Below are 14,946 nucleotides of genomic sequence, written 5' to 3'. Positions count from 1 at the left end.
TGTTTGGACATCAAATAGAAAGAGTGCACTGAGCAGACGTTTCCTGAGCCTCATATGCGCTCTCTGGTATCACCACAGACGATATATTAACTCAGGACTGGTCATAAAACCAACTGGAAACATGGGGTTTACTCTATGACGTTACCTTTTATGTAACGAGGGGATGTTGTTAATGTTATACACTTTCCTCTCAAACTGTCTTTTGTGGAATGGCTACAAGAAATAGTTCAACAAGAAGACTTCAGTTCTTGCAGCAGTCGGTGTCCTGGTTTCCCCAGTAACCAATACTCACACACTATGATGCATGCTGAGAGGCGAAGCTACGCCACGGCCACAGAGGGAGGGCTTCCTTTGAAATCAATGAACGATCCTCCATTACCACAAAGCCGGGCAGCTTGCTCGGTTGGCAATGTCTCCCACGGACACGGCATTGGCACTGAACTCCCGATGGACGCAACCACGCTCAAGTCTCAATAGTTTACGGGTGCATTCGTCTTCTTACACTACAATACAACATCACTAGAGAGGAAGTTGCTGTCATTCAATGCACAGTGATGCTGTTGGTACATTTGTTTTAACAAGAAGCGCTTCACACAGTATCGGGGTGTTATACAGTATGCGAGGACGTCTACCGCTTTGGACAAAAAAGGTCCTTTTTGCTCCTGAATGTTAAACAACAGCGATGGAAAGTAACATCTTTATATTTAGTTATGTTGACTGCAGTATTTTACTATACAAGGATACATTTATACCTCTATTTCAGAGTTCTGCTGGCCCATAACTTTGGTCCAGACCAAAAGTATAGGATGAAATGCCATGACATTTCACACAGACATTCACGTTCCTCTCAGGACCTATTAAAATCACTTCCCATTCCATTTAGCACAATTTGTCCAATCATTTTGTACCAGCAAATCTCCCCAGATTCTCATCAACATCAGCTGTATTTTTCTTCAGTGCTTATTAACAAATGAGGTCATGCTGAACTAAGATGGTCGAATCGTTAAATGTTAAAGGGCTTAACATCAGCATGTTAGCACCGCACAAACACGTACAAATAATTCATATTAGAAGTTTGGAGTTCAGTAAGTCGGAGCTTTCTCCAATGCTTCACCCCTCCAGCTTCTGACAGCTGCATAGGACTCCCACGGTGCACATGGAGGTGATAAGAGCTTTGATTGCAGAAGCCTTCAGTGCTCTTAAGAGTTATGGCCGTTGTCCTGCAGCTCCCGTGGCGGTAGCCTCTGTTTATTTGTGGGGAGAAACAATCATTGTGGTAAAGACGGAAACAGGGGCCAAGCCAGAAGCTCTCTGGAAATGGTTTAATTAACTGAGACAATGCTTCATCCAGTCCTCTGGACTGTGGAATTACAAATGGGCCCAGGCAGAAGACCATGTGTCCACTGCTCTGACTGCTTGCTCCAGGCAGCAGCGGATTCGGATGGAGGTTCAAACGGTCGCTTTTCTGAAACCAATGGATCATGACTAAAATGCACTTACTCACTCACTCCCTCACTCGCCGATTCAAGATGTCTTGCTTTGGGCAAAAGACACAATGTCGTCTTCTTCATCGTGTGAAGGCCAACGTTGTTTGAACCCAATAACTAAAACCCATTCCTGAGGTGCATTGTTACCTCTGCCCGAACAAATGAGGAGAATACGCTTCCATTACGCTGACATTTACTATTTAGAAAACCTATGTATTTATCACAATCAGGCCGTGTGGACTTGTTTGCTTGCTGGAAAAGCACTTTGAGAAACAAGGCCAGAAGAAATGCTGAGAATGTTTCTCGCAGTTGTCTAGAAAAATGGCTTTATTGGTGTTTTAATCAACTCAAACATTTTATCGATCTCAGCAAGAGGCATTTCATGAAGCAGCGGGCCAGAAGAGGTTGGCAGTGTTTAGCTCCATCCAGCACGAGTCAAATGTACCTATTCTTTGTCATGAATTATTTACAGTAGAGGTAATGAACATATTCACTCATGTACATGCAACGAGAAAGAAACAAAAGCAAAAACGCAACGAACACAAAGAAATCCAAAAATGTGTTTAGTTTGAGGTTTCATTATATAACCTACTACCACCTTTGGTCCCACAAAGGGAACAGTTCCATATATATATATATATATATATATATATTGTATTAGCTCCACCGGAGGGGAAACAGACCTATGGGGCAACAGAACATTAACCAGTTATGACAGGTCATATTTCTACCTGTGTAGCCAATAGACTATAGATCTTCTACTAAATGTTTAACTACGGAGGGCTGAGTAAAGATAAACTTCGCGTTCTGTGTGAATATGATTGTGTTGCTAAATATGCATAATATAACACTTTGACATCAGTAAATCATTACCTCATTGATTTTTCCAACATTTGGGTAATGACTGTAAACAAATGAGGCAATGACTGATTTTTTTTATTTTTATATATGAGTCCCCAGGTTGGATTGTTCTAAAATCAACAAAAACGTTCTTTATAAAAGGAGCTGGTGGTCCTGTGTAAAGCAAAATGGTTTTCGGAAAAACTTTAAGGAGCCAGAATCTCCACATCAGTTTGACTTTGGTGTCGTTGGGTGATTGGTGGAACAATACAGGCAGGCATTTGATGTTTTGAAAGCAGACAGCGAAGACATGACAGGACGTAATGGGAGACACAGCACATGAATGAGACGCACCAAAGGTCCACTGACATTTTTTAGGAGACACTAAGCCTAGTGAGATGTCAGCCCTGAGATAATAAATAACTAAGGAAGCAGCCTTTTCCACAGGTAGGGTCACGCATGCATATAGACAAAGAACCAAACAGATCTCTACGTGCAGTCAGGCCAGACACCTTTAGGCCTCCGCTCTGTGGAAGATGGGGACATCGGACCCGGCGGGCCATGTGATGCGTGGTTGCAATGGGCGGGATGAAAAGCATGAAATAAGTTCTGGGTGTAACCAGGCGGAGGAGGCTGGAGTGGTGCATGAGCAGATCTTAACAGCAGCTAACACTTGTCACTGTGGAGGTTTATTATGTTACCTTCCAGCTCAGGGTTGCCGTAAGTTCATCCTCTGCAAATGAGGATTTATTTCGGGAATACCTTTGCTGATAAGCGGCCGAGGCTTTGATGTATTATTCACAGGATCAACATATTAGATACATAAAAACACGTGGCGTCTTTGAGACAAGGCGAAGACATTTAATTGACTCCGTTTCCAGCCAAAGAAGAATCTTTTCGGGCTGGTGTGGGTGAGCAGAAGCTTAAATATGCACGAGGCTGCAGGCTGAATAACTGCTTTGTTGCGTCGGTGGTAGAAAGACGAAGAGTAAACAGCGATGGATGCATTTTATGTGATCCCCCATCTGCTCCTTTCCGTAATCTATGACACAGTTTTCTCTAAATTGCACACGCCACTTTGTAATTTGCTACGAGAGATGGCCTAGATCAAAGTGCTTTTACCTTTTCTATTATTAATGCAACATTATTTAATAAACTGTACTTGGCTGCTGTGTGAGAGGAAGCTCCCTTCTCTAAAATGTCAGCTTTCCAAAGCCAAAGATGAACAACTTCTCTAGGTTGACACCCGAGATATAGTAGTTCAAGTTCCACTTGATTTTTTTGCAGCTTACAGATACTCGGAACACCGAAGTGTTTTTGGGGGAAACAAAACAAATATGCTGTAAAAAAAAATAAAAAAGGGAAAAGCAAGCAATTAGTTGATGGTGCGGCAGCACATATTAGTCGCCGCCCCTCAGCTTGTCAGACGACGACTTGATTTCACCACGTCCACGCTGCTGATCCGTTGCGCCGCCTCGCTCAGTGGCTGTCTGCTTCTCCTCTGCGTGGTCCTGAATGTCAATCTGCAGAGCTCCCCTGCACTCAGACAGTAGCCACCAGTGATGCTGCACTAATTAGCCAACCCCCTCGAGTAGCCCATCCCTCCCAATGGCATCTGTGCCAAACAGAATTATTAAAGAGAGACGGAGGAGGAGTCGCACCTCCGCTGCAGAGGAGCAAACACCCGGGTTTTGACTTAGCATTCACTCGCAGCGCCCTGCAGCTCGGGAGCCGCCATCAATATTAACAGCCAGATACATCCATCGCCGTAGCGCATATTTTCCAACCCGACCTAATGAAAATTTCATGTGAATCACATAATTCCTTATTTAAATGAGCACCGTCTGGAGATGATCGGTGGTGGCTCAGTGACTGCACAGTGACTGTGTATTTTTCACGGTGTAGTAAAAGCAGTAGAGGTCTGTGTGTGTGTGTATTTGTTGTTGTGTGTATGTCCTTCGAGGCCTTGAAACAGTGCTGCCTGGTGTTTAATTCATTTTCTCCTCTTCTAATTTTTTATTTAATAATCAATGCTCCATCCTCACCTCCTGTCTGTTGGCATTCAGTCGGCATTGATGCCTTACTTGCTGATTTGTTTATATATTTATTAATTTCATTTACCCCTCCCAATCCAATTTTAGCTGACATTTCTTGTCGAGATGCGAAGTATGACCTTTGAAAACAGAACACTTCCTGCCGGAGACGTGAAGGAGGTCTTCCTCTCTCACTCTCCCTTATCTGTATGCAAAGAAAGAAAGTGCAAAAAAGGTGTTTGCATCTGTCACTCAAAGCTCAGGTGTATGAAAACATTTATTGCGAAGACGATTTGTTTGCTTACAAGAAAAGTAAAACATGAATTATATTTGCAGCCCCCTTTCATAAGAACATTGCATAATGACATCTGAATTAAAGTAGCATAATGAGGATGTAGATAACAATATAACGTGTTACAACTAAAGCCAATAGAGTGTTTTCTATTTGTGGGAAAAGCTTAAGCTTTTGATGGTTTAATCAGTGAATAAACAGGAACAGTGTTGTTCCTTCAGTGTCTTCTCTCTCGTTTGCCAGGTAATTTGGTAGTTTGTTTTCTTTAGGCTTTAGCTTCGATCTTTATCCTTTTAAGTTTTATTTTTTTGATGTATTTGAGTATTCATGCAGCGCATGCAGTGGGCTCCGCGGTAGCTCTGACAGCGTGGCAGGGGGCCTGGCATTACAGATAATCAATTTTTACAAAGCTCACGCGGCTCGCTACACACAAGTTTCGAAGTGACAACGAACCGACATCTACTTGTAAAGTTCAAATAAGATCTACTCCCAGATATGGGCTCGCTAATTACTGCTTTTGCTGGATTTATGAACGTTGGTATTGAAGGCTATAGCATTGCTTCACTGTCCAGAGACCATCGGGGCACCTCGAGGCGTTTCCAGGAGTCCAGAAGACACGTCTAAGGATCTATGCAAAATAAAATGATTCCCTCACCAATTTTTAGAATTCCTCCCCAAGAAACTTAGTGTCTGGGTCTGGTCTATGTATATTTGGAGATCTTTTGCAAGGTCTGCCATTTCAGGTGTGTTTATTTGGAGATCAGTGGTCCTAATGTGTGTCTATTTCGGGGTGTGTGTGATTTGATGAAAGTGCCGAGCGGCCCTGCTCTACATCACCTAATGAGCTGCGGTTTGCTCGCCCACCTTTTTACTTTCTCTGCCTTTGAAATGTATTCTTTCTGCGTATGATACAGTCCCTTTGGGACCACAGGGTTTCTTTGTGAGGGGCATTTTTATGTATCATCTTCACATCGTTCTCACACACATCTCCTGTATTCAGAGCAGCAAGGCATTTGCACAAGCATTTCAAGGTGGCAAAATGATTTAACCGGTGTGTGAGTGACTTTGCGAATGTACCTGTTTAGGTTTCACCTGTGTGTGTTGGTGTGTGTTGGTGTGTGAGCTTGTGCGCGCATGTGTGATATCACAGGAAATGAGAAAGACCTGCATTATCCTCTGCTGCCTGTTGCCACGGCAACACTCCCGGTTACAGGAGTATCTAATAGGTCTTCCATATATAAATGAACCTGCAGCATAGTATGCACTTGTCTGTAACATCTTTAAATAGTATATATTCATACTCCAGTTTGCTTGTACACTGCTATTCAATCGTCCATGTTGGCATTTGATCATTTCAAAATATATGTTGAATTTTATTCTTTTCTATTGTATTTTTGTTACCTTAACAATACCCTGAACTGTTTGACACTTACATGTTACAGTTGGAACACCTGACCAATACAACATTTTTGCAAGTCCATTTGCACTTGTATTGTGAAATGTGTCGTTTCTAGGATCTATTGGTAGTTGAATGTGTCTTATCTCACACTATGTGCCATATCCTCCACGCCACTTCAATTACAGTCGGAGTGGATGACCCATTGCTGCCATAATAGACACCGTGAGCTGTAATATCTGGCGTTGTGTTCAAAGTCACAGTAATGTGTGAAGCGTGTGAGTCATCAGCCGAGCGCTCAGGCAAACCGTGCACTTATGCATCAGATCTTTACTGCTGGACTGCGTATTAGGGTTTGCTGGTGGGCCGCTGCGTGGAGGCTTTCATGTCGGGTCTCTTATAAAATGCATAAACTGAATGCCTTCATTTCACATTCAAATTGGTTCTGGTGATATCACTCTTAAATATCATGTTTTTGAATCTAATAGTTTCCTGATCCAGAGGGAGTTCCTTAAGACATTTGACTAGAAAGCTCAACTTAGAAAGGTCAACTTTCTTTCATTGAGCCTCGCAGAGCGCCGAAGCTCCACACAAGCCGGCCTGCTCCCCTTTTCTTGCCTATCGTCGACCCTCAACGCAGACCTGTTTCTCAACTTACTTGACTTATTTACCTCTAAAGTATTGATTTTACAGAAATTGAGTCTATTCAACAACACTGTGGATATAGGATGATATGAAGTTGGGACAGCACCAGAGATATTAAAATCACCCATGGTAACAATTCCTAATTAGGTTCTCTGAATCGAAAACAAATGAGTAAAAAAGGAAAAAGTGAGACAAAAGGGAGGAAATGTGACATCAAGCAGTAATCATTAAATGCTTAATATATTTTAAACCATCCCTTTTTCCCTCCTCTCTTTCGCAGAAACTTGTCGAAGAACCCTCTCGGCACGCTGTCATGGCAGCTCTTCCAGCACCTCCAACTCTCCGAGCTGTAAGTCGTCATGCCTCTTTCTCCTTGGCCTTTGTTTGTGTTTTATTGGGGCGATTCATCATCGCTCCCTGCACACTATCTGCCGCCATACAAGATGTCCTCGCCAAATACTACTATAATTCCTGTCTTTGTTGTACAAAACCCTCTAATTCATCTGAGCTTGTGTAGAAGACTGAACCTATAGGCAGCAGAGTTGCTCTGGGATTGCAAAAGTCATTTGTTGACTCAATTAATGCACACAAAGGGAATGTAATGGGTCTGGTGTCGGAGGAGGGAGCCCAACAACATCCTCTTGTTTGCGATGAGTATTTCAGCGATCATTGTGTAAATTAAGTCAGTTTGCTCTTGCACCTCCAGGGAGAACATTGCAACACCGATCTGCTTGGTGATGTCCCACATTGGTGCGCCATGTCGATCGCCCATTGTGTTGCTGGGCTGCGAACATGCAGTCCCCCCGCGCCTCCTGGCCTTTAAAGCTGAGGGGTATCATGCAGGACTATTTCAAGCAGGCCTCCTTATTGTGCTATTTTCAGGAGGTGGAAGCGGGGCAGGTCCTCTGAGAGAGCATCACAGTCCTGCAGCGCGATGTGGCAGAGTGTGGAAAAAGCCCTGCTTACATTGACTTTAATGTTATGCATTTTTCAGCTTTTAGCTGTCACAATGCCGAGGACGTTTTTGAGCCGCAGATATTACAGGGCGCCCGTTCTTATCCGTCCTGTGTAGGAAGCGGCTGGTGGCGGACCCCATGCCGGCGCTGCACAAGTGTCATCTCAATGTGGGCCCTCGTCGGAGGCAGATGGGCCTCTGAATCCCACATTGTGCCTGTTATCGGGTTGTGAATTTAATTCTTCACTGGACTGAACAAGTTCTGTACTTTTGTTATCTCACCAGCTGTCCAATTCTTGTAGAAACTAGCTATGGCCGTGGGCTCCTCTTGTTGCTGCTGAATTGTGTAAGCTTTCATATTATGTAATGCATTTATTGATGGAAATAGCATTATGATCAAGCATCAGTATCACTGTAAAAATACCTAAATGCATTTCTATGGAAACTATTTTCTATGACTCACAGAAGCTTTCATGGCGTTTTCCTCCTCGCTGGTTTGACCTGGTCTGGGTCTATTTAACAACAGGTGATGTCACAAACTACCAGATTTAGAAACATGTGAATTAGAATGAGTTGGTTGATCGTTTCCAATCAATCTAATCCTCATGGTGCTGACATTCTGCACCCCCGAAACCAGGTTTCACGAGCGTTGAAGCTGTAAATTATCATTGGAGTTTGCTCTTCCTGACAGTTCTTGAACAAATTATACTAAAGCTTCCATTGGAAAAAGCGACCAAATAAAATCTTGAAATTACATCGGCTCTTATAGATTAGGTATTTTATATTTCGGCCAAAATAAACCTACTACTATACTGTATGACCTATACTGTAATAACTGTAAAAGAAACATTTTTTGACTGGCCTGACACCAACGCTCACATGAGAAAAAAAACCCTTGGCTGTTTGAGAACGAGAAGAACTGTAGGCTGTTTGCACAAAGCAGGAAAGACAGGAGAGGTTGTATGTGGAACGCTGCAGTGAAAATTGCCTTGGGGTTAAGCCCATTTAGATTATTCCCTCTCTTATATATATATATATATATATATATATATATATATATATATATATATATATATATATATATATATAAATGTATATATTTGAATGGCCTCCCATTCCTGGACAGACTACACCACATGCAGCAGACTGGAATGACGAGCGGCGGATCGCAGCTCACAGAGCACGACTTGAAGTGCAATCTCAATCCCCTTCAAGCAACCATTTTAGATGGGAACAAACTGTGCCTTTGTTGTTCTACATGCAAAGCGGAGGAGGGGTGACGCCCGTGTGTTTCTTTTTTTTTTTTCTCCAGGAGAATGCTGATGAGGAGCGGGGGAGGTGGGGGGGGGGGGGGGGGGCTTCGTGTCTATTCAATTTGCCCCGCGTTTGGTTAAGAGGTGTCGGAGTGGCGTTGCGGGCGAAGGAAGCCATGTGGAATAAGGCCGACCTAACGGAATGAGTCACTCCATCACGCTCTGCGACGGGGCCACATTACTCTCGTCACCGTCTCCGTGCGCTCACCCAGACTGCATTAGCCCGCCGAGCGCCAATCATTCAGTCGGGCCAAGTGAAGCGCGCTCGCCGTGCGCCGCGTAGCCTTTAATTATTAGAACGATACACAATGCAGTATCAATGATGAGTGCCCCCCCACCCATCCCCCGCTGCTGAACCACACTGATATTATGTAGATGGAGGGAGATCAAACCAGCTGAAGTCATTTCCGTTTGATGCGACGCGAGGGGAGCGCGGCCCTTTGCCACCACGCTGTCGCTACGCCGCGTTATCTCAGCCGTGGTTGTTGTAATTGTATTTCATGTTATTTTATCCAACCAAAGAGAAGCAATTCCAAAAGTCGCACACCGGATACAGTGACCTGCGACAATGAGGAAATGATTTAGCCTGAAATGACACTGTGAGCATTTCAAAAGCATGACCATGACCTTTTTTTTTTGTTGTTGTTTTATTAAGGCACATTTTGTGTTACACTGCTGCTCTCTAACTGCTTCCTCAACTTTAATCTTTTTGGGAAAAAAGAAATAATATAAGTGAGAATAAGCGGGTGAAACTGAATGCACACTGTGGCACCTGGGAATTAGACTTTAGCACGGCGCAGTAAACGCTAAGCACAATCTAGGTGCAATTAAATGCGGAGCAACAGAGACAAACACAAAACAAGTCCGTGATCATGTTGTGGCAATAAAAATGAGGAGGATTTGAACATACAGATCTAATGTCTAATGTCTATTAGAAGAATAGTTAATCTGTAGGCTATGTATCAAACGCGCTGCTCAAAAAGGTTGTTAAAAATTGTTTCGCTCCACTGAAGTGACCATTAAACTGCGTACGGCCTCATCAAAGCGTTGCTATTGGCCACGATTGGAATCAAACGTTACATTCCCTGCTTTCAACTTTACGCATAATCGGTTATGTGTTTTACTCAATGAAAAGAGATGTCTGATCATTAAAATAACTGTTTATTTAGCCACACGCGGCGGCGGGCCTTCTTCGACACGATTCTGCAATTAAAAATCACCCTTAAGAACAATGACCTGCATGGTGAGGAATCGTTTAAGGGAGGAAAAAAGTACCTTGTATCAGTCAATGCGCATTAAGTCAGTTATTGCCCTTATCCGGCACTTCTTATCGAGCCCAGTGTCGCTGCCAGAACGCTCGCTTTGTTTTGCAGACTTTTTTTCTCCCTCCCTGCAATATCTTCATATCAGTGACAACAACAATGCTATCAGCGAGATCTCAGTAATCTCAAGTCTTCTGTGGCTCCCGCGAAAAGGCCTCACACGACATCACAATATGAGATGAGGCGCAGATAGTCGTCTCTTTGTTTGCGGGCCCCTCAGCCGAAGGACCGGAGGAGTTGTTGGTAATCGAGAGACCTGAAAGGAAGGAGTGCAAAAAAAACACGTGCCAAAATCTGTCGCTCTGCCATCCCGGGTGATATTATTGGATGTTGTTCAAAGCGTTGAGCTGAAGCATTCAAGGAAGCTCATTCTATCTGTAAAAACATTCTCCCTCTTTGGAAACGGCATCGATCTGCCTAAAGCAGCGTGCGTCTCGTATCCCTTCACGCCGTCGGCGCCTCTTTAATCCCGGCTCTGCGGGACGCTGGGGACTTTCTCTTTGAGTAAAGGCTGAAATATGATTAGATCAAAACTTGTAATCTTCTGATCTGACCGGCAGTTAGGATGAATTAAACATTCGACTGTGACGAAGGTAACCTTCGTTTTATTTGGGGTCCGGCTCGGCTCAAAGCAAACTCTTCTGGGGGTAACGTGACGTTTGCACTGACGCCTCAAAAAGCACGAAAGACTGCTTTGTGAAGTCGGTGTGTCCGTGGCCTGTGATGGCAGTTCAACCTGGACCAGAGCTCCAACTGATTTTATTTGTGAGAAGTTATTGGCGAAAGCTGAAAACTGGGTGACAAAATTGACAATCCCCACGGGCCGTTCAATTACACAGTTTACCAGCTCGCCCCGTCCCGCTTCTTGTCAAGCTGAGCTCGATTGAATCCAAACAATTAGCAAACAAAAGGATATATCATATATTTTGGTATGTCAGCCCCACCTTTGTATTGACACGATAGTAGATTTAGTTTCCCTGCTATACACCAACAGAGCAGATTTTCTGTAGTTACTTGGTGCCCTATTGGGTGTAAGTGACTCATTTAAATTCAGCAGGTTTGTATGATTAGAATGATGGTATGACAAAATATCCAATTTGAATGCTCGAAAAACAGTTTCCATTAAATCCAATAAAATGTGTTTTGTTTGAATATATTAGACACGTGTCAATACATCCTGAAGATGTAATATGGAAACACGCAGAACCTCAATAAACATCAATCCTCCAAAATAGCTGCCAAAAGTATCTGTCCCTGCGCAAATATTTGACTCCAAAGAGGAAATTGCCTGAGGCTCTTGCTCGCTTTGTCCATTTTTCCCCACCTGGAGCCTTCCCTGACCCGAGTCGCCCGTCCGCTCTCCTCTACGTGATTGCGGTGCAGGTGGTGCTGTCGATAAGCCAAAGTCAGGTCTGGCTCATCAGGCAAAAAAAAGCCAGGCAGAGAGAGGGCGCCTTCAGGGACGCCGCGCGGCGAACACCCCTTCCAGCCCACAGGAAAAAGCAACGGCGGGACCATGCGGTGATTTATACATCTGCGGCAGACTGCTTTCCCCCGTGACGCCAGCGAGGAGATACAGCGCGCGGGGGAACATGTCACGCCACGAGGTTGGCTGCTAGAGTCTCGGAGACAATAAGTCACAGTTGGACATCGATTCATTGGCAACAAGCTGAATAAACGGATGTAGCCACGTAGTATCTTTTAACCGTTTGCCCTCTGTGAGTAATGTTGAATCACTGTGAGTTCTCAGGGGCTTGGAGGATCAGAGTTTCAGTGAGGAATAACATAAATCAATAACACAAGTTGGTAAAGCGACGAGTTCACACAGCCGATGTCACATTTAAGACTCTTAACGCCATCAGGAGCTCCTGCGGCCGCGAGATTCACCCCCTGATCCGCGCTGCATTTGATAGACAGTGTGTATCTTGGGTACGCTGCTGTGTGACAGTGGATTCCTTCCACCACTCACAAAGTAATGATGATTAGAAGCCACGGCGTTTGATTGACAAGTGATCCATGGGTAGTGCAGTGCACAAACACAACAGTGATACGTCAAAAAAGTTATATGACTCAATAAAAAGTTCAAAGAGAAATATTTGTTAGTCCTGCGATACACCCGTCAATATTACCCAGAGTGCAGCACAAACCTCCTAAATGAGCCGGCAGGTTCACTAGTTGACATTCACTTACTGCTCATTTCTATCCAAACACCGTATTTTGAAATGACGACTGTGAACAAACAGCTAGAACGTTTTAAGAATGACATAGACAGACATGTTATAATGCTAAAAGACTGAGACCTTGTATGTTCAAGGAACAGTGACCACTTTGTCACTATTTTAACATTAAATCATTAGTGCTGACAACCTATGCTTTAATTTTCATTAAATTACATTTTGACATCTCTTATAACCCTAAAATATAATTGTAAAATATCTTAAAATTTTACAAATATATTTCCAACACTTAGAAATTCCATTTTACCGTTTACACCTGTTTACAGATTTATTTCATTTAATTGTAGGTATCACTAATAACTTTTTCACTAAGAACAACGATTTGAAGGATTGTGACTCAAAATGTCACTTCCGCTCTGAGATACCAACAACTGCACTTAAGTAAATTACCAGGTTAAAGCCAGCCACCGTTTAAATGTTACACTTACAATATTGTTTCTGTGTGCAGCTAAAAGAAACAACGTCACACTCAGCATCACATTCTGACTACAAATACATGGATGCATTACTAAACAGGCCTAAGGACACTGCCTGTGGGCACAAAATGGCAGTCTTCACCTCCCAAATGTCACTCAACCAGAGATGTACCAACCAAGAAGACACTCGCAATGACGACGAAGACACCAGGACAACAACAGAGAGACGTACAACAGCTGCAATGACAAACAATGAGACTAAAAAGAGACACCAAGTAACAACAAATGACCATGACAACAAAGAGAGATCATATACACGTTGAAAATAAAAGAAAACTAAAGGAGTAATGAAGAATAGAGTTACTGTCCCCATTATAATCCTTCATAGTTAAGCAGTGAAATACCCCTTCATTTATTAATTTTTCAGCTTTTAGCTTTTCGTAAGCACAATTGTAATAAAAGCAAATTTATAGTCAGCGATGGATTCACAAATCAGTTTGACCCTGATCAATATGCATTAACATCTGGATGAACTGTATTGCAGTAAAAGTGACTCACAGAGTCCGTGGAGCAACTAACCACACGTCCCAGGAAACAGAACCCGTAGTCACACCCAGGATCGGGAGCCCTGTGGTAAATAAAGCCATTTATTAAACACACAGGATGGAAATAATTCCTGACAACAGTATAAGAAGAGGAAGCAGCGCATTCAAGCTGAGATCAAAGCGCGCCAACAACAATGCGTTATGCGGCTCAGCTTTGCTCCTCAGCCCAAGCACCTGCTTGTGTATATTTCCCAGAAAAAGCGCCTCGGGCGGAGATCATTACCACTCCTCCGGAGTAGAGGGGGGGATCGTTAGCCGGCTTCAAGCAAAACACCATGCTGTGGCTCTCTGTGTTTGGGGTCGCACTCCTGTTTGCTTTTGTTCCTTTCAAAGTCTAATGTGCTCTGCTCAAGACATCTATCGGCAACTTTTATCTTTTTCTTCTGTTTGTTTTATAGCTTGTTTAGACGGGGGAGCTGTAAAGTGCTGTAGAAACCATTTCACCGTACTGTACACGCACGTTTGAAACAAAGGGGCTTTCACTGTTTAAGTGCTACACCCTGCTGTTCTCTGCTGTTCTCCGCTTCCGGCTGCGCGTCGGCCCGGATCAGCGCTGCCTGGAGGAACAGCGAGTAGAGGTGGTGCTTCTTATTAACAATTAACATAATTACTTTATAACGGGGGCCGCTGTGGTGAGCTTTGATCCCTCTTGGTTCAACTTGCTCAGCGATTACTTTTAACATTTTTCTAACAGTGGAATTGTCCGGGGGGAGCAACATATATATATATATATATATATATATATATATATATATATATATATATATATGCTATATTTCCTCTGGGGATTTTTCAATTTTTCAATTTTAAAAACTGTGAATTAATTAAGGTAATCCTGGGTATCCCTTTTTATATTTAATATTTTGAATTCTTCTTTTTTTGGGCGAATTAAGTGGTTAAAGATGAAGAGTCATATTTCTTCTTCACAATCCCATGTCTTTATCCTATTGTTAGTATGGAGGGCCCTTTAAAACCATTTGCACTTTCTTGTTGTATTTCATGCTTGTCATTGTTAGTTTCCCAAAGCTTTTCTGGAAACGTTTGTGTACTGGAAATGACATGGAAAAAAAGAGACAAATTGCAGTGAAAGTACTTTCTACCGACATTATAACTGAATAGTCAATTAAATATTTTTTGAGATCTGTTCTAGTGAAAAAACATAATGCCATCATTTCTCCCCATTTCAATTTCCTCAATTCAAAGCTACCATTAAGTTCTTTTGAAGGGGATAAAAAAAAAATTGATTAGAAAAAAAAAATGGTTTTGACTCCTGGTGCTGTATTTGTTCTGTAATCACAAATCGCTGAAATGAAAGCACAGAAAGACACAATGAAAAGATATTAAGATTGTATCTTATTGGTAGTGTTTCTTTGGGAGAATTAGAAAAATCCTAAAGATGAGAGCT

General features: G+C 42.8%; 1 protein-coding gene across 8 annotated transcripts in view; it reads left to right on the top strand.

Annotated features, from left to right (window-relative positions):
• Positions 1-14,946, top strand: part of ntrk3b (neurotrophic tyrosine kinase, receptor, type 3b) — a 126,233-nt gene that overhangs the window by 41,265 nt on the left and 70,022 nt on the right. For all 8 annotated transcript variants that reach the window (XM_078084879.1, XM_078084881.1, XM_078084880.1 and 5 more), the window contains exon 4: positions 6,974-7,042. In XM_078084879.1, coding sequence (XP_077941005.1) covers positions 6,974-7,042 — 69 coding nt within the window. The remainder of the gene's footprint in view (positions 1-6,973; positions 7,043-14,946) is intronic.

Source organism: Gasterosteus aculeatus, chromosome 12 (genome assembly GCF_964276395.1).
Source record: "Gasterosteus aculeatus chromosome 12, fGasAcu3.hap1.1, whole genome shotgun sequence".
Taxonomy (NCBI): domain Eukaryota; kingdom Metazoa; phylum Chordata; class Actinopteri; order Perciformes; family Gasterosteidae; genus Gasterosteus; species Gasterosteus aculeatus.
This window is presented reverse-complemented; position numbering and strand designations above follow the sequence as displayed.